An 18,799-nucleotide genomic window follows, 5' to 3' on the forward strand; every position below is an offset into this window, starting at 1 on the left:
AACTTCTAAAGCCATACGCCTAGAGCCCGTGCCTCCCAACAGTGACAAGCCTACTACCCATTGCAACTAGAGAGTAGCCCCTACTTGCCACAAGGCCCATGTGCAGCAACAAAGACCCAGTGCAGCCAAAAATAAATTAATTCTAAAAATGGTCCTGGGACTTCCCAGGTGGGGCCAGGGGTAAAGAACTCGCCTGTCAGTGCAGGAGACATAAGAAACACAGGTTTGATCCCTGCATGGAGAAGATCCCCTGAAGAAGGGAAAGGCAACCCATTCCAGTATTCTTTCCTGGAGAATCCCATGAATAGAGGAGCCTGCTGGGCTACAGTCCATGGAGTTGCAAAGAGTTGGACACAACTGAAGCAGCACAAAAAATGGTCCACATCAAAAAGAACCTTTTAAGAAAAGAAAAACTGGTTAGGGACATCGATGAAAAGTTGTGGTAATATTTTTTTCTTTTTGAATGCAAAGTTTTAAGATAAAATTTTAAACCGAGTTAGTTGTAACTTGACCTTATTTATTTTGTTGCAACGTTGTATTAGTTTCAGGTGTATGCTATAGTGATTCAAATATTTAAAGATTATACTCCATTTAGAGTTACTATGAAATAATAGCTGTATTCCCTGTTCTGTATCCATGTGGATTATTTATTTTATGCCTAGTAGTTTCTCTCTCTTAATCCCCCACCTCTGCCTTGGCCCTCCCCCTTCCTTCTCCCGCTAGTAACCACGGTTTGTTCTCTATACCTGTGAGGCTGTTTCTATTTTATTATATTCATTTGTCTTGTTTTTCAGACTCCACAGACAAGTAATAACATACAGTATTTGTCTTTTCTATCTGACTTGTTTCACTAATCATAATACCCTCTAAGTCCATCCATGATGCAGATGGCAGAATTTCATTCTTTTTTATTTCTGAGTAATATTCTTGTGTATATGTATGTGTGTGTGAGAAAGAGAGTCACAAATCACATCTTTATCCCTTCATTTGTTGATGGATACTTAGGTTGCTTCCATAGCTTGGCTATTATAAATAACCTAATGCTGATTTGAACATTGAGGCGCACATATCTTTTTTGAATTAGTGTTTTCATTTTCTTCAGATGTATACCAAGGACTGCAATTGCTGGATGATATTGTAGTTCTGTTTTTAGCTTGAGTGACATCCATACTGTTCACTATGACGGCTGTACTAGTTTACATTCCAACCAATAGTATCGAGTTTCCTTTTCTTCACATCTTTACCAGCATACTTTACTTGTATACTTTTTTGATGATAGCCATTCTGACAATTGTGAGTTGTAATTTGACTTCCAAAACAACGTAATCTCCCTTTTTAAAAAAGTTTTTATTGGAATATAGTTGATTGACAATGTGTTAGTTTGAGGTGTACAGCAAAGTGAACTCTTTGTTTTTGAACTCTTTTTTAGATTCTTTTTCCATGTAGATCATTACAGATTATTGAATAGAATTCCCTGTGCTATGTAATAGGTCCTTATTGGTTATCTGTTTTATATACAGTAGTGTGTATATATCAATCCCAGTCTCTAATTCATCCCTCCCCTCCCCTTGGTAACCATAGGGTTGGTTTCTACATCTGGAACTCTGTTTCTGTTTTGTAACCAAGTTCATTTGTATGCTTTTTTTAGATGCTAGCTGTAAGTGATATCATGTGGTATTTGTCTTTGTCTGACTTATTTCACTCTGTATGACAATCTCTAGGTCCATCTATGTTGCTGCAAATGGCATTATTTCGTTCATCTTTAAGGCTGAATAATATTCCACTGCATATATATACCACATCTTTTTTATCCATTCCTCTGTTGATGGGCGTTTAAACTGCTTCAATGTCTTGGCTGTTACAAATACTGATGTACATGGGTACATGTATCTTTTAGAATTATGATTTTCTATGGTTATATGCCCACGAGTGAAATTGCTGGATCATAAGGTAGCTCTGTTTTGACTTTTTTAAGGAACCTCCATAATGTTCTCAATAGTGGCATTACCATCTTACGTTCTCACCAACAGTGGAGTGTTCCATTTCTCTGTACCCTCTCCAGCATTCATTGTTTGTAGATTTTTTGATGATAGCCTTTCTGACAGGTGTGAGGTGATGCCTCATTATAGTTTTGATTTGTATTTCTCTAATAATTAGTGATGTTGAGCATCTTTCCATGTGCTTTTTTAGCCATCTATATGTCTTTAGAGAAATGTCTCTTCAGATCCTCTGCCCATTTTTTGATTGCAGTAGTTTTTTTTGTTGTTGTTGTTGTTTTTTTGATTGAGATGCATAAGCTGTTTGTATATTTTGGAGATTAATTCTTTGTTACTTGCTTCATTTGCAAATATTTTCTCCCATTCTGAGAGTTGTCTTTTCATTTTTTTATGGTATCCTTTGCTATGCAAAAGCTTTTAGGTTTAATTAGGTCCCATTTGTTTGTTTCTGCTTTCAGTTTCATTACTCTGGGAAAGTGAAAGTGAAAGTCGCTAGGTCGTGTCTGATTTTTTGCCACCACATGGACTATAAAGTCCATGGAATTCTCCAGGCCAGAATACTGTAGTGGGTAGCCTTTCCCTTCTTCAGGGGATCTTCCCAACCCAGGGATGGAACCCAGGTCTCCCACATTGCAGGTGGATTCTTTACCAGCTGAGCCACAAGGGAAACCCAAGAATACTGGAGTGGGTAGCCTATTTCTTCTCCAGAGGATCTTCCTGATCCAGGAATTGAACCAGGGTCCCCTGCGTTGCAGGTGGATTCTTTACCAACTGAGCTATCAGGGAAGTCTTACTCTAGGAGATGGATCAAAAAAATCTTGCCGTGATTTATGTCAGAGAGTGTTCTTCCTATATTTTTCTCTAAGAGTTTTATAGTATCCGGCCTTACACTTAGATCTTTAATCCATGTTGAGTTTATTTTTATGTATAGTGCTGAGAGTGTTCTAATTTCATTTGTTTACATATCAGTTCAGTTCAGTTCCATTCAGTCGCTCAGTCGTGTCCAACTCTTTGCAACCCCATGAATCGCAGCACGCCAGGACTCCCTGTCCATTACCAACTCCCAGAGTTCACTTAGACTCACGTCCATCGAATCAGTGATGCCATCCAGCCATCCCATCCTCTGTCATCCCCTTCTCCTCCTGCCCCCAGTCCCTCCCAGCATCAGAGTCTTTTCCAATGAGTCAACTCTTCGCATGAGGTGGCCAAAGTACTGGAGTTTCAGCTTCAGCATCATTCCTTCCAAAGAAATCCCAGGGCTGATCTCCTTCAAAATGGACTGCTTGGATCTCCTTTCAGTCCAAGGGACTCTCAAGAGTCTTCTCCAACACCACAGTTCAAAAGCATCAATCAGCTGTCCAGTTTTTTTCTCAGCACACATATTGACAAGACTGTCTTTTCTCCATTGTATATTCTTGCCTCCTTTGTCATAGATTTGGTGACAGTAGTGTGTGGGTTTATTTCTGGGCTTTCTGTCCTGTTCCATTGATCTATATTTCTGGTTTTGTGCCAGTACCATACTGTTTTGATAACTGTAGCTTTGTAGTATAGTCTGAAGTCAGGGAACCTGATTCCTCCAGCTCCATTTTTCATTCTCAAGATTTCTTTGGCTATTTGTGGTGTTTTGTGTTTCCATGCAAATTGTAAATTTTTTTGTTCTAATTCTGTGAAAAATGCCATGGGTAATTTGATAGGGATTGCATTGAATTTGTTAGATTGCCTTGGGTAAAATAGTAATTTCCCAATTGAAAAACATGGTATATCTCTCCATCTGTTTGTGTCATCTTTGATTTCTTTCATCAATATTTATAGTTTTCTGCATACAAGTGTTTTGCCTCCTTAGATAGGTTTATTCCTAGGTACTTTATTCTTTCTAATATAATGGTAGATGGGATTGTTTCCTTGATAATGTTTCTGAGCTTTCTTGTTAGTGTCTAGAAATACATATTTCTGTGTATTAATTTTGTATCCTGTAACTTTACCAGATTCATTGATGAGCTATAATAGTTTTCTGATAGTGTCTTTAGGGTTTCTTTATATATCATATCATGTTACCTGCAAACAGTGACAGTTTTACTTCTTTTTTTTCAGTTTTGGTTCCTTTTATTTCTTCTCTGATTGCTGTGGCTAGAACTTCCAAAACTATGTTGAATAAAAATGGCGAGAGGACATCCTTGTCTTATTCCTGATTTTAGAGGAGATGCTTTCAGTTTTTCACCATTGAGAATGATTTTTGCTTTGAGTTTGGTGTATATGGCTTTTATTATGTTGAGGTGGATTCCTGTTTTGCCCACTTTCTGGAGAGTTTTTGTCATAAAGGAATGTTGAATTATGTCAGAAGCTTTTTCTGCAGCTATTGAGATAATCTTATGGCTTTTATTCTTCAATTTGTTGATGTGGAGTATCACATTGATTTGCAGATATTGAAAAATCCTTGCATCCCTGGGATAAATCCCATCTGGTCCTGGAGTTTTGTTTGTTGAAAGATTTTTAATCACAGTTTCAATTTCAGTTCTTGTGATTGGTCTGTTTATATTTCTCCTTGGTTCATTCTTGGAAGTTTGTACCTTTTTATGAATTTATGCCTTTGTTTTAGGTGGTTCATTTTATTGGTGTATAGTTTCTTATAGTAGTCTTTTATGATCCTTTGCATTTCTGTGGTGTTCGTTGTAACTTCTTTTTTTTCATTTCTGTTTTATTGATTGAGTCCTCTTTTTTCTTGATGACTCTAACTAAAGGTTTATCAATTTTGTTTATCTTCGCAGAGAGCCAACTTTTAGTTTCATTGATTTTTTGCTGTTTTTTTTTTGTCTCTATTTCATTTGTTTTTTTGTCTGATCTTTATGATTTCTTTCCTTTTACTTACTTGGCAATTTATCTGTTCTTCTTTCTCTAGTTGCTTTGTGTTGTGTTTGGAAAAGATGCTGGATATGATTTCTGTTTTCTTAAATATACTGAGGTTTGATTTGTGACCGAAGTTGCTATCTATCCTGGAGAATGTTTCCTGTGCACTTGAGAAGAAAGTGTGTTCTGCTGCTTTTGGATGGAATGTCTAATAAATATCAATTAAGTCTATCTGGTCCAATGTGCCACTTAAGGCTTATATTTACTTATTAATTTTCTATCTGGATGATCTTTCCATTGGTATAATGGGTGTTAAAGTTCCCCACCATTATTGTGTTGCTGTCGATTTCAGCTTTTGTGGCTGTTAGCATTTGCTTTGTATACTGAAGTGCTCCTGTGTTGGATGCCTATATATTTGCAATTGTTATATCATCTTGGATTGATCCCTTGATCGTTGTGTAGTGTCCTCCCTTGTCTTTTGTAACAGTCTTTATTTACAGTCTGTTTTGTCTGATATAAGATTGTTACCCTAGCTTTCTTTTGATTTCCGTTTGCGTGTATTATCTTTTCTCATCCCATTACTTTTATTCTGTGTGTGTGTCCTTAGGTCTGAAGTGGGTCTCTTGTAGACAGCATATATATAGACAGCATCTTGTTTTTGCTGCCATTCAGCCAGTCTGTGGCTTTTGGTTGAAGCATTTAATCCATTTACATAAGTATTGATATGTATATTCCTATTGCCATTTTTTTAATTTGAGAGGTGTTTTTTTAGGTCCTTTTTTCCCCCTTTCCTGTTTTGTTCTCTTCTCTTGTGTTTCCTGCCTAGAGAATTAATTTCCCTTAGTATTTGTTGTAAAGCTGGTTTGGTGGTGCTGAATTCTCTTAGTTTTTGCTTGTCTATAAAGCTTTTGAGTCTCTGTCAAATTGGAATGAGAACCTTTCTGGGTATTCTTGATTGTAGGCTTTTCCCTTTTGTCACTTTAAATATATCATGCCACTCCCTTCTGGCCTGCAGAATTTTTGCTCAAAAAACCAGCTTTTGGGGATGGGGATTCCCTTATATGTTATTTGTTGTTTTTCCCTTATTGCTTTAAATACTTTTTCTTTGTATTTAATTTTTGTTATTTTGATTAATGTGTGTCTTGACATGTTTGTCCCTGGGTTTATCCTCTATGGGACTATCTGTGCTTCCTGGACTTGGGTGACCACTTTCTTTCTCATTTTAGGGAAGATTTCAACTATAATCTCTTCAAATATTTTCTCAGGTTCTTTTTCTTCTTTTTAGACCCCATAATTTAAATATTGGTGCATTTAATGTTTTCCCAGAGGTCTCTGAGACTGTCTTCATTTCTTTAAAAAAAAATTACTTATTTATATATTTCATATTGACTTTTTTGGTCCACACCCTGCAGCGTGCAGGATCTTAGTTTCCCAAGCAGAGATTGAATCTTTGCCCCCTGCAGTGGAAGTGTGGTGTCTTAACCACTGGGCTGCCAGGAAAGTCCCTGTCCTCATTTCTTTTCATTCTTTTTTCTTTCTTCTGTTTCACCACAGAGATTTCCACCATCCTGTCTCCCAGGTCACTTATCCCTTCTTCTGCCTCAGCTATTCTGCTGGTGATTCCTTCTAGTGTATTTTTCATCTCAGTTCTTGTATTCACATCTATTTGTGTGTTCATTAGTTCTCCCAGGTCTTTGTTGAACATTTCTTGTATCTTCTTGATCTGTGCCTCCATTCTTTTTCTGAGATCTTGGGTCATCTTTACTATCATTATTCTGGATTCTTTTTTAGGTGGATTGACTGTATCCTCTTTATTTAGTTGTTCTTTTAGATTTTTATTTTGCAGGGACCTCTCCATACCTTCAACTCCCCACGAGGGGTACAGGTATCATCCTGCTTCCTCTCCTCTTCCTTTGCCTTCTTTTTTTCACCCTAGCCTTTATGTGGGGATCTTTCTTGTCCTTTTAGGTGTCCAAGGTCCTCTGCTAGCGTTCAGCAGGTGCTGTGTGGGAACTGCTTCACGTGTAGATGTATTCTTGATACATTTGTGGGGAGAGAGAAACTCCATGTCCTCCTACTCCTCCACCATCTTGGAAAAAACCCATCTCCCTTTTAATAAAAGTATTCTTTTAATTTTTTTCTGGAATCTTATATTCAGTATAGTAAGGTAGGAAATGTTGGTGAGCAACTATTAATGTCATGTTTTGATGTTGAAATAAGGAGAGATGTTACTAGACAATTGGTATAACTTCACTGGTTTCCACCTCTGATGGCCTTCTGATCAACCCCATTGCCTTCTAGAACAGGCCTGCAGAGGTTTAAGAATAGGAGGCTGTGTTGTTAACTCTGCAAGGTGGATCTATGTCGCTAAGCTTCTGAGTAGCTGAATCTTAGCTACGAAGATGCAAAAACTCTCACACCTGATTGATGTCAGTTTCTAAATCCACATAACCACTTGTGATAATAACGTGAGGATGACAGCAACCCAGCAGTTGTTGAGTACTTACTCCATGTGCTGGGCCCTATGCTAATAAGGACTTTGTAAACATTTTTTCATTTAATCCACCAAAAGCCTCTATGAGTTACACACCATTCTAATTCCCATCTTGTTTATGTGGAAGCTCAGCGAATGTAACTTGCCTGAGATCACACTGTGAGTTATCCCATCAGATCCAAGACACAAAGGTCCGTAGGTCTCTCAGATCCCAAAACTTATTCATTACATTAGATCTGAATTCGGAAAGCATCCTTTGGTATAGAATTTGGGGAAATCTCAGTTCCTTGGACTTTTTCTCCATAATAAACTCTGTCATTTGATTTACAGGCAAGAACTGTCAGACCGTATTGGCTCCCTGTTCCCCAAACCCTTGTGAGAATGCTGGTGTTTGCAAAGAGGCACCAAATTTTGAGAGTTACTCCTGCCTGTGTGCTCCTGGCTGGAAAGGTAACAGCGTCAGAATGTAGAAACTAAGAGCATTTAACAGAGTGATCTGGTTATTTGATGACATGGAGGATCTATCTTTTGAGGCTTGCCCTTTTTTGTCAAGAACACAGGCCTTGTATAAAGCTGAAGCTGCTAACTGGAATGTTTTAGAAAGACTTTCCATTTTACGTGTCTTTGCCGCCCCCTGGTGGCTAGAAGACTCCAATCAGGGTCTGAAACTGTGATGTTCTATGTAGAATTTTAGCATCTGGGCGGCAGCTTGTTGGGGGCACAGAAACCTGAAGGGACTTCCCAAAGCAGGAGACCAAACAGAATATCCTTGCAGTAGCCCCACCCACCCCAGCTAAAGCTCAGCCCCCACATAAATTTCTGTGTGGGAATCGATTTCCAAAGACTGGACCATTCATTGCCCCTTGGTTTCCAGGTCAGCGGTGTACCATCGACATTGATGAGTGTGTCTCCAAGCCCTGCATGAACCACGGTCTCTGCCATAACACCCAGGGCAGCTACATGTGTGAATGTCCTCCAGGCTTCAGTGGCATGGACTGTGAGGAGGACGTTGATGACTGCCTTGCCAGTGAGTGCGCCAGCCTGCTCCTGAGCCCCTGGGGGAGAGCAGAGCCAAGGGAGCAGAGGAGGACTTGGTGGGGCACTTGCCTCTCGGTGTGAGGCTGGCCATCCAATAGTGTATCACCTGTCTTTAATCTTCGTATTTTAAAAATCTTCATTTTGAAGCTAGTGGCTTTAGGAGTTAATACACGGGAGTCACTTTTAAGCATTGCCTTACTGATTTTTGTGCATTGTCAAAGTGGGGACAATGCTATGAAAGCTTCTAATAAAAAGCAGATCTCTTGAAGTATAATTAAGTATACAACACACTGCCAGTATTTAAATGAACCAGTCCAGTAAGTTTTGACATACGACAACTCAAACCGGTATTTAAGATACTGATCACATTCATCCCCCCGAATGTATTTCGTCTCTTGTAACTTAACCCTCCTTTCCACTTTCCTGTCTCAGGCAACGAGGGATCTACCTCTGTCACTGTAGATTTGTGTGAATTTTTTTACAATTTTATTTTTCTCTGAGAACTCTACTTGGCACTGTACATCTTAGGGGAATCTTTTCATTCTGACTGCTGTGAATGTGAACTGTGCTCAGCCTTGTGTAAACCTTAGGGATTGTTCTGCCTACTTCTTTCTAGTGGTTCTGTACCCAGCTTCGGTAGTTTCAACATACGAATGTGATGTACTTATCAGGACAGTCATCTCTCAGTATCTGAGGGTATTGGTTCTAGGACCCCCTGTGGATACTAAAATCTGCAGATGCTCAAGTCCCTTATATAAAACAGTGTAGTATTTGCATATAACCTATGCACATCCTCTTGTATACTTTAAATCATTTCTTAATTACTTGTAATACCTAATGCAGTGTAAGTGCTATGTAAATATTTGCTGGTACATGGCAAATTCAAGTTTAGCCTTTTGGAACTTTCTGGGATTTAAAAAAAATTTTTTTTCTGTCCTTGGTTGGTTGAATCCATGATTGTGGAACACATGAATATGGGGGGCCACTTGTATTCAGTTACTTGTGTGGTGATTAAATCATTAAACTTCAAACAAGCTTATCATAGTGCATCCAGAATAATGGCATCTTATTCACAGCATATATCATTTCAGATTATCATATGGATGGCACTATACTAGGGGCTGACAGTGCCAATGTAAATAAAACCTTACATTTATGAAACTCATAGTCTCTTAGGAAATAAAGACAGATAGACAAATAATTTCAACATTATATGACTAATGGTGAAAAAAACATATCCAAGGAACAACTGATGGAGAAATTTAAGGGCGTGGGATCAAACTATTTGGATTCCTTTCCCACGTTAATTAGTATATCAATCAAATTTCTACTATTTAAACATTTTTTCCTATTAGAAGTAGGACTAACAATATTTGCAACTAGTTTTAAATTATTCAGTGAATTACTGTGAGTTGCTTGAAAGGTGCTGTGGAAATTACAGTAGCTGTGTAGTGTTATGTATAAGAAGGGATAATATGACTTCTAGAGTTGTTCCAGTAGAGACTGCAAATAAGCCTTAGAATGAAATTAGCCTAATAGATGACTAAGGTATAAATATCTCTCTTATAAAATAAGGGCTGCATTATCCACCTGGTGTTTAGTTTTCTCTTAATGTTTATGACCTGTCTTGTAATTATATTTCAAGTTCCTTAAGACAGGAGCCACATCTTACTTTTCTTGTTCCGATTCGAGTGCCTTCTATGTTGCAGAAGACTGTGCTATGATAATAGCTCACAATTTCTTGATTAACTGCTATGACTGTAAAGTGTTCTCTAAGATCAAACTACATGGTGTTTAAAATTTAAAAATGCTCGTTTCCTAGTTGTATGTAAATCTAAAAAACAACAAAAAAAAAAAAAAACAAGAAAGGGAAGAAAGGAAGAGAGGGAGGGAAAAGAAAAGGTTGTTCAGCACAAGGGGACTAATTAATATCTATCCCATCCCTAGTTTTATGAGTATTAATTTTGCAAGACAGTGATGCATGTAAAGTTCTTTCCAGCTATTAAACAGATTCTTACTAAGAATCTCAGACAAGTGTTACTATATTCATTTATGTAATTGGAGGAGTCAGGGAAAAATAGATGTAAAGAAAAGCCAGAATTGTTACTGTTGTTAGTGTGGCTCAGTTCAGGGTGCTCACCTTTATGAGTCTAAGGTTAAATGGATGCTGCTGTTCAGAGTTCTAATTCTTGTGTGCAATGGCTTAGATCCTTGCCAGAATGGAGGTTCCTGTGTAGATGGAGTGAATACTTTCTCCTGCCTGTGCCTTCCGGGCTTCACTGGGGATAAATGTCAGACAGACATGAATGAGTGTCTGAGTGAGCCCTGTAAGAACGGAGGGACCTGCTCTGACTATGTCAACAGTTACACCTGCAAGTGCCCGGCGGGATTTGATGGAGTCCACTGTGAGAACAACATTGACGAGTGCACTGAGAGGTGAGCAGCCCGTGTCCTCAGGCAACAATGTCTTATGGGAAAAGGGAGAGAGAGGAGGAACCTACAGAGTACTATACTGGGATTGAGGGGCCACATAAGGCATCGCCTTGGATCCCACCACACAATCATCTCCTATTTTCTAGTTTCTAATTCCTTGTGGACATCTAGTTACAAGTTTAAGGCAGAGGTTGAAAAACAGTGAGATGTTCAGTTCAGCCGCTCAGTCGTGTCCGACTCTTTGAGACCCCATAAACTGCAGCACGTCAGGCCTCCCTGTCCATCACCAACACCCAGAGTCCACCCAAACCCATGTCCATTGAGTCAGTGATGCCATCCAACCATCTCATCCTCTGTCATCCCCTTCTCTTCCTGCCCTCAATCTTTCCCAGCATCAGGGTCTTTTCAAATGAGTCATCTCTTCACATCAGGTGGCCAAAGTATTGGAGTTTCAGCTTCAACATCAGTCCTACCAATGAACACCCAGGACTGATCTCCTTTAGGATGGACTGGTTGGATCTCCTTGCAGTCCAGGGTACTCTCAAGAGTCTTCTCCAACATGACAGTTCAAAAGCATCAATTCTTCGGTGCTCAGCGTTCTTTATAGTCCAACTCTCACATCCATACATGACCGCTGGAAAAACCATAGCCTTGACTAGACAGACCTTTGCTGACAAAGTAATGTCTCTGCTTTTTTAAAGTGAGATGAATCGTCATTTATATCTTACATAGGAAACAGAAAGAGCTATAATTTTATATCATCTCCTTTTGGTCTCTTGTTAATTTCAGTTGACAAAAAAATTCTGTTTCTTTACAGATTTGTCATCCCTCTTTAAGTAATTTCTGGGAGGTTTGATTCTTTTTTTATTATCAACAAATTTGTTCTGTTTCTCTTCCATAAAGAAATATAGAATCAAGAGCTATTTATTTGATACGTTCCTTATAAATTAAATTGACTTAGAGATAAAATGAAATGTGATACATAGAGAGCTATAGAAGGGCTGGATAAAACCTGGAAGCCTTCACTTTCTCTTGGAGTCTCTAATAAGCTCAGATTTTTAAATATTCCTCAGATCTTTTTGATTGTGGAAAGGAAGCTGAGACTCATGCTGATTGGTGCCCATTCTAGTTTGGAAAAAAGTAAAGTTTACTGGATATAGGAGTTTGGGATGCTCAGGAGTATTTCCTTCTGTAATATCTTAAATGTGAGAAACCTCACTTTTAAAATAGCAGGTCAGAGGATCCAGATTATCTAGCTGATGTTGTTCTTCTTGTGTGCTTCTCAGCTCCTGTTTCAATGGTGGCACGTGTATCGATGGGATTAACTCCTTCTCTTGCTTGTGCCCTGTGGGCTTCACCGGTTCCTTCTGCCTCCATGAGATCAATGAATGCAACTCTCATCCATGCCTGAATGAAGGAGTATGTGTTGATGGCCTGGGTACCTACCGCTGTATCTGCCCATTGGGCTACACTGGAAAAAACTGTCAGGTAATCAGATTTCATCCCATTCATTCAGCTCCCGCAGAATTGTTGAATGTTACATCTGTTCCTTTCCTAGGCAAAATAAGCCCCACCTAAAAGAGAAAATTCGGGGTCTTAGGAATGTACCCAAAATAAATGTGGACAGCTTCTTAATTACACTTCTAAGATAACTAAGTTAATCTAAGTTCTTAGATAACTTGTAAGAACTACCAACTTCTTTCTTAACCTGGTAGATTCCAAAATGGTGATACTGGCAAGATTATATGGGTTAACACACATAAAATTGTTACAGCAGGCTAACCTAGAGCTGCAGAAAGTGCATATGGGAAATAAGCACATTGATATCATTTAGGAAATACAGAAAGGGAAATAACAATCAAAATAAAGTTTTTAAAATTCAGATACAACATCTAAGGGGATAATGATAATTATGCAGTCTCAAAACCAAACTATCCACATGTCTTTCAAATTCAAATATTTAATATTCATTTTCATAGACTCTTAGGATAGAAGGACCCCTCAGAGCCCACTAGTCTAGCCTTTCATGAAAGAATAAATTGAGCCTGAGAGGGTCAAAGTAACTTTTCTAAGGTTGCACCCCAAACAGCGTTGTATTTAATTTTATGCAGTTTTACCTCTCAAACAATGATGGAATGATAGAATATCATACCAGCAGTCCAAAGAATTTAGAAATAAATGCCCAAATGTAACTAGCCTTTCAGAGTACACTTCAGTGAAGCTTTGGCTGTATTGGACACGCAGATAAGCACCTCTGCATATTAAACAGCTTATTGCTGATTCTCTGGATCAGGAGGCTATTCTTCAAGGGGCGTCTGCTGTTCTCACAGCGTGGTGGCCCTCTGCCCTTCCCCCTCTTTCACAAATGGTCAGTGCTGTGAGTACAGCCTTCCTCTCCCCAGGAGCCAGGCCACCACATGTGAGTTTTGGAGAAGGTTCTAGTCCACTTGCACCCTTTGCCTCTTGCTTTTCAGACGCCTGAGTTTCTCCCATCAAAATAAGTTCTTTGTTTTGTGAATAGGTTCATTTGTGCCATATTTTGGATTCCACACATGTGATAGCATGGTTTTTCCCTTTCTGACTTGACTTGACTTACTATGACAATTTCTGGTTCAACCCATGTTGCTGCAAATGGCCCGATTTCATTGTAGTAGGAGTCCATTTCACGTGTGTGCCGCATTTGCTTCCTTCACCTGTCTGTGGACATTTAGCTTGTCTCGGTGTCTCGGCTGTGTGAATAGCGCTGCTAGTGGTGCTGGCAACGTGCAGCGCTGGGTGGGCAACAGGGCCCCGCTGCGCGGCACGGGCGGCTGGGCCCGGGTCCTGTGGTAAGCCACAATGGGAAAGGTGATTAAAAAAAGAGTGTCTATATGTGTATAACTGAGAAACTTTGCTGTGCAACACAGATTAGCACAGCATTATAAATCAACTGTACTTCAATAAAAAAGTTTTTATTTTTTACTAACAGTAAAAAAGTAAGCTTTTGGACAGTTTTTAGGTTTATTAACAGGCTTTAAGCCTTTAAATCCTGAACTCATATTCACCACAGACAGATTTGATCAAGCCCATGTGATTTCTCACTCAGGAGTAGCACATAGAAGCTGTGGACCTATCTGACAGCTTTAACTCTCTTTCTAGCCCTACCGGGTGGCCATGTTTCTAGACATAAGCGTGATGTAGGGAATAACTTAACCAATTAAGTGCCTCAAATTCTTAAACTTATCTGGTAAGAATTTTTGAAGAGCAGAGCTAAAAGAATTAGACTGTATAAAATGATTAGCTTATCTGGGGACAGTGAATCTAAGTTTAAGGCTTGGGTGAGGGCTCTTTTTTTTTATTAATTAGTGTGCTTTCCTTTGAGTTCTTCAAATGCGGTGTAACTTTTTTTCATTCCTGGTGTCTGAATGCTGATATATGTGTCTGCCTCTGTTTCAGACCCTGGTGAACCTCTGTAGTCGGTCTCCATGTAAAAACAAAGGTACCTGCATTCAGGATAAAGCAGAGTCACGGTGCCTGTGTCCGTCTGGATGGGCTGGTGCTTACTGCGATGTTCCCAGTGTCTCCTGTGAGGTGGCGGCCTCCCACAGAGGTGAGCTCTGCCCCCCAAGACTCAAGGGTCAGTCCATGAAGTGCTGAGGCTAACGAGCAGCACTGTAGGGCAAGAGTTGTTATTGTGGGAGCAGAGGGAAGGGCAGACGGGAATGAATGGGAGAAAGGGTCTGAAATGGAAGGTGAAGGGCAGGAGAGCAAGTTAGAGATTCCAAAAAGGAATGTACTTGACGTGGAAGGAAGACATGTTCCACTTTCAACACTTGTTTATTTTTTAACGTATTTATTTTTAATTGAAGGATAATTGCTTTACAGTACTGTATTGGTTTCTGCCATACAGCAACATGAATCAGCCATAAGTATACATAGGCCCCCTCCCTCTTGAACCTCTCTGCCACCTCCCACCTCATCCCACGATTCTAGGTTGCCACAAAGCCCCGTTTTGAGTTCCCGAGTCATACAGCAAATTCCCACTGGCTACCTGGTTTACACATAGTAGTGTTTATGTTTCCATGCTCTCTCTCCATTTGTTCCACCCTCTCCTTCCCCAGTGCCCCCTGGCTCTGGATCCATAAGCCTGTTCCCTATGTCTGCATCTCCACTGCTGCCCTGCAAATAGGCTCATCAGTACCATCTTTATAAATTCCACATACATGCAGCACTTATTTATTTTTAACATAAAACAGATCCTGAGGGTTGTGAACTAGACAAGAATAAAATATGATATGTCAACCAACTTAGATTAGTTCACCTGACCCTGACGTGTTGTGTGCTATTCCGTGACGTTCCTTCCTCCACTGGGTTTCCCAGGGGTGCCCGTTGACCGCTTGTGCCAGCACTCAGGTGTCTGTATCAGTGCGGGCAACTCGCATCACTGCCAGTGCCCCTTGGGCTACACCGGGAGCTACTGTGAGGACCAGCTTGATGAGTGCTCGTCCAATCCCTGCCAGCACGGCGCCACCTGCCGGGACTTCATTGGTGGATACAGATGTGAGGTGAGTAAGAGGAGCAGGCAAAGTCAGAGACCTTCCAGAAGATGGCCCGCCTCTTACAAACACGGGCATGTTGAGTTTAGCTGCATATGTCTGATTTTCACAATTTATAGATTTCTTTTCTTTTTACCAATCATGATTACATTGTTTTCTAATCACTGTTTCTTTCAGTCCCCTGTGCATTAAGTTACAAGAGCTCTGGTAATCTATTTTCACAGAAGTCTGGAACCGTCTTACTTCCACAGGATTGCTTCCAGAATCCAGAGCTAACATACTCTGCCAGTGTGCATTTCCCAGCCTACCCAGCCCAGTGGCCCCTGGTACTTCCTTGAATAAGCAGTTGAGATAGGAGAAGCCACTTTGAGGAGTGGCCCTTTGACCCATGTCATCTTTGTAAACAGTCATTGGTCAATCGACTAATAATGCTCTCAAAAAAATGTTACCCAGCCTGTTCTGTGTAGCATCATACTGTTACACGTGTATATTTGAGGATGTATGTATCTTTTAAGGGACATATCATTGTCTTCTACATGCTGCAGTCCACGGGGTCACAAAGAGTCAGACACGACTTAGCAACTGAACAACAATAGCAACAACATCGTTGTCTTCTTAATGTCTGGGCTGATAATGATTAGATCAAGATGTTGACAAAATACCAGAGACATGAATTTGATACCAGTTTAGGCTACCAAGCAACACCGACAAAAACTCTTCTTCTCATACATGAGCCAAAGATGGCTTCAGTGTATTGCTCCCTGTTTCTTAGTTTTAGTTCGAAAGCCACTGGCACTGTTGTTTTAAACATAGGCCTGAGAAGTAGAATTGATTCACTTAGGACCCGCCTGCTTTATATGTTCTGCAAAACTGCACCTGCACCGCTAGCCATAGGTAGGGTGAGCCCCAGCACGTGAAGATACCAAGCCATTGCTGCCCTCCAGAGCTCTGTGACCCAGAGACTCTGGCCTGGCTGCTGAGTCTTATCACCAAACATGTAAGCCCCTCTGTTACCCTCTTCCCTCTGAGTTCATCTGCCCTCCTCTTCTTATCCTTTTTTATCTCTCTCTGAGTCACATCTCTATTAAGGTTTGCATGAAAAGTCCATTGAAAGATGTTAAAGTTATTCATATGCAGTTTGCACTATTAATTGAACATCTTTTTATTCAGCCTATACACAGATCTTTGTTTTGAGCTCTCAAAAGTACTCAGACAACATTTTGTAACTGCTGCTGTTGCTTTATAGGTTCACCAAAAATGGCATTAAAAAAAATAAAAGAGATGTTGCATAGTTTTAAACCAGAAGGTGGCACTTCGTACTTATAAAATTCAATAGCTATACCGGGAAGCGTACAGCAATCAATTACAGTAATTTTGCTGTGAGGGACTCAAAGCATTGCCCAAACAGAGCCACTTCCTGGTCAGTGTTTTCTTCCTTGATCAGCCCTGAAAGCCCTAGAACGCCTACATCTAGCACAGCTAGCTTGCCCGCCTCTTGGTGCCCCACCCCTGCATCAGCCAGTTTCTCACACGTAAACATGTAGTTTCCTGAACATGGGGGTCAGTAAATACATGCGTTATCTTTACTACCATCCACATGTACCATTTCTGTGAGCCACCGGATCCCCATCACATACAAAGGAATGAATGTTTTAAAGATGGGAAAACCTGCACACAGAAGGGACGGATGGCTTTTACACAGGCATCATTTGAGATATCCCTCAGAATATTCAGTCCTTGCCTTCCTTTTCAAGTGGCTTTTTTGGCTAGAAGTGATAAATGCCAGTGAGCCGTGTGTTGACTCGGCACGAGACGGTGAGTAGGGAGTGATGATACCAGAGAAGCGTACAAGAGCTGGGTGGGGTTTGGCAGAAAGGGGTCACAGTAACTTACCCTATTTCATTTGCTCCCATGATGTGCGTCCAACAATAGCCCAGCATTTCTGGTTCTTTTTGCTTTGCTCTTGGCAGTGTGTCCCTGGATATCAGGGTGTCAACTGCGAGTATGAAGTGGATGAGTGCCAGAACCAGCCATGCCAGAATGGGGGCACCTGTATCGACCTTGTGAACCACTTCAAGTGCTCCTGCCCACCAGGCACTCGGGGTATGAAATCAGCCTTACCTGTCTTCCATCCAGGGCATTCTCTAAGTTGTAAATGCATTTTTAGTCTCGTGAAGGGATTTTTAAAACAAGATTCAGCATTATTCTGAATCTTAGAGATTCAAGCCATTTCATTGCTCTCTTGCCAAGCTCCGGTGTTCTGACGCCTGTTCTCAATTCTGTCTGGTTGTTGTTGAAACCCATGAAACACAGAATGTGCAAATGACATAATGTTGCAGCAAAGTTAATCTGGCTAGCAAGATCTCTTGGTGCTCCAAGGGAAAACAACCAGTAGCCTCTTGAATAAATTATTTGTATTTACCAGCTCGTGTATTTTTCTAAACTTCCAAGTCTTGCCTTCATAAAGTGGGAAAATGAATGAAATGAAAACATTTGCCTATTTTTGTAAGCCCAAGGGGAAAAGGTTGATGGTCCAAGAATGAACTAAGAATTACAATAAGACCTAATGAGATCCAACCCTAGATGGTGGATGGTGGAGCCATCTTCCACCAGGGGCACTCCCCTGCCTGCAGACAGTCTCCTGGAGAGAGCTTGGAGTATTATTTTTTAGAAGAGATGTAGTTATAATGGTGCCTGTTCTGAGCAGCATGTGAAAAGAAAAAGCCGTCCACAATGGTGGAAAATTGATTCTCATCAAAGAGAATAGAATGTTAGAGAAATATTTATACTGTCTTAAACCTTTAAGTCAGTGAATTTTGGGTTTCCTTCTTGAGTTCAGAGTTGGCTAAATTAGAATGGAAAAGTGCCCCAGTAGTAGGCTTGTTATTGAGCAGTGAGATTAAGAGGGAAGACAAAACTAAGGAGAAAGCCTTTAAATATTTGAAGATTTGTTCGATTAAAGGAGAGTTTTTTCTGCTCAGTACTTGAAAGAGAAGTAGAGGTTAATTTTAATTACTTCTAGAGGTAATATTCATTAAAAATCCTGTTAATATTTTTATTGAGGTCACATTAAATTTATGAATTTTTATAAAGAAGACTGACATCTTTAGAATGAGGAGTCTTCCTAACCAACCCATTGTGTCTTTCTGTTTATTCAAGTTTCCTTTTGTGTCTTTTAGGTCTACTTTAAATTCTTCATGTAGGTGTAGTACATTTCTTGTTAAGATTATTCTTAGATATTTTATCTTTTGCTATTGCTATTGAAACTGAGGCCTTTTTTTTTAAACATTTTTATTTTCTTTCAAATAGTCTTGCTATTACAAGTGGTAAGAATACAGTACTGTTTTTCTTTCTTCTGTAATTTTTTGAATTAATCATGAAATCACTTATAGAATAGTCATGGATTTCTTTTATTTCTTCCTCAAAAATATGTACAGATGTTCATACTTGATGGCTCT

General features: G+C 39.8%; 1 protein-coding gene across 5 annotated transcripts in view; it reads left to right on the forward strand.

Moving 5' to 3' along the window:
• Positions 1-18,799, forward strand: part of NOTCH2 (notch receptor 2) — a 176,456-nt gene that overhangs the window by 138,747 nt on the left and 18,910 nt on the right. For all 5 annotated transcript variants that reach the window (XM_044944470.2, XM_006049346.4, XM_044944469.2 and 2 more), the window contains 7 exons: positions 7,666-7,785; positions 8,210-8,362; positions 10,581-10,809; positions 12,093-12,294; positions 14,242-14,395; positions 15,166-15,350; positions 17,312-17,444. In XM_044944470.2, coding sequence (XP_044800405.2) covers positions 7,666-7,785; positions 8,210-8,362; positions 10,581-10,809; positions 12,093-12,294; positions 14,242-14,395; positions 15,166-15,350; positions 17,312-17,444 — 1,176 coding nt within the window. The remainder of the gene's footprint in view (positions 1-7,665; positions 7,786-8,209; positions 8,363-10,580; positions 10,810-12,092; positions 12,295-14,241; positions 14,396-15,165; positions 15,351-17,311; positions 17,445-18,799) is intronic.

The sequence above is a fragment of the Bubalus bubalis genome, chromosome 6, assembly GCF_019923935.1.
Source record: "Bubalus bubalis isolate 160015118507 breed Murrah chromosome 6, NDDB_SH_1, whole genome shotgun sequence".
Taxonomy (NCBI): Eukaryota; Metazoa; Chordata; class Mammalia; order Artiodactyla; family Bovidae; genus Bubalus; species Bubalus bubalis.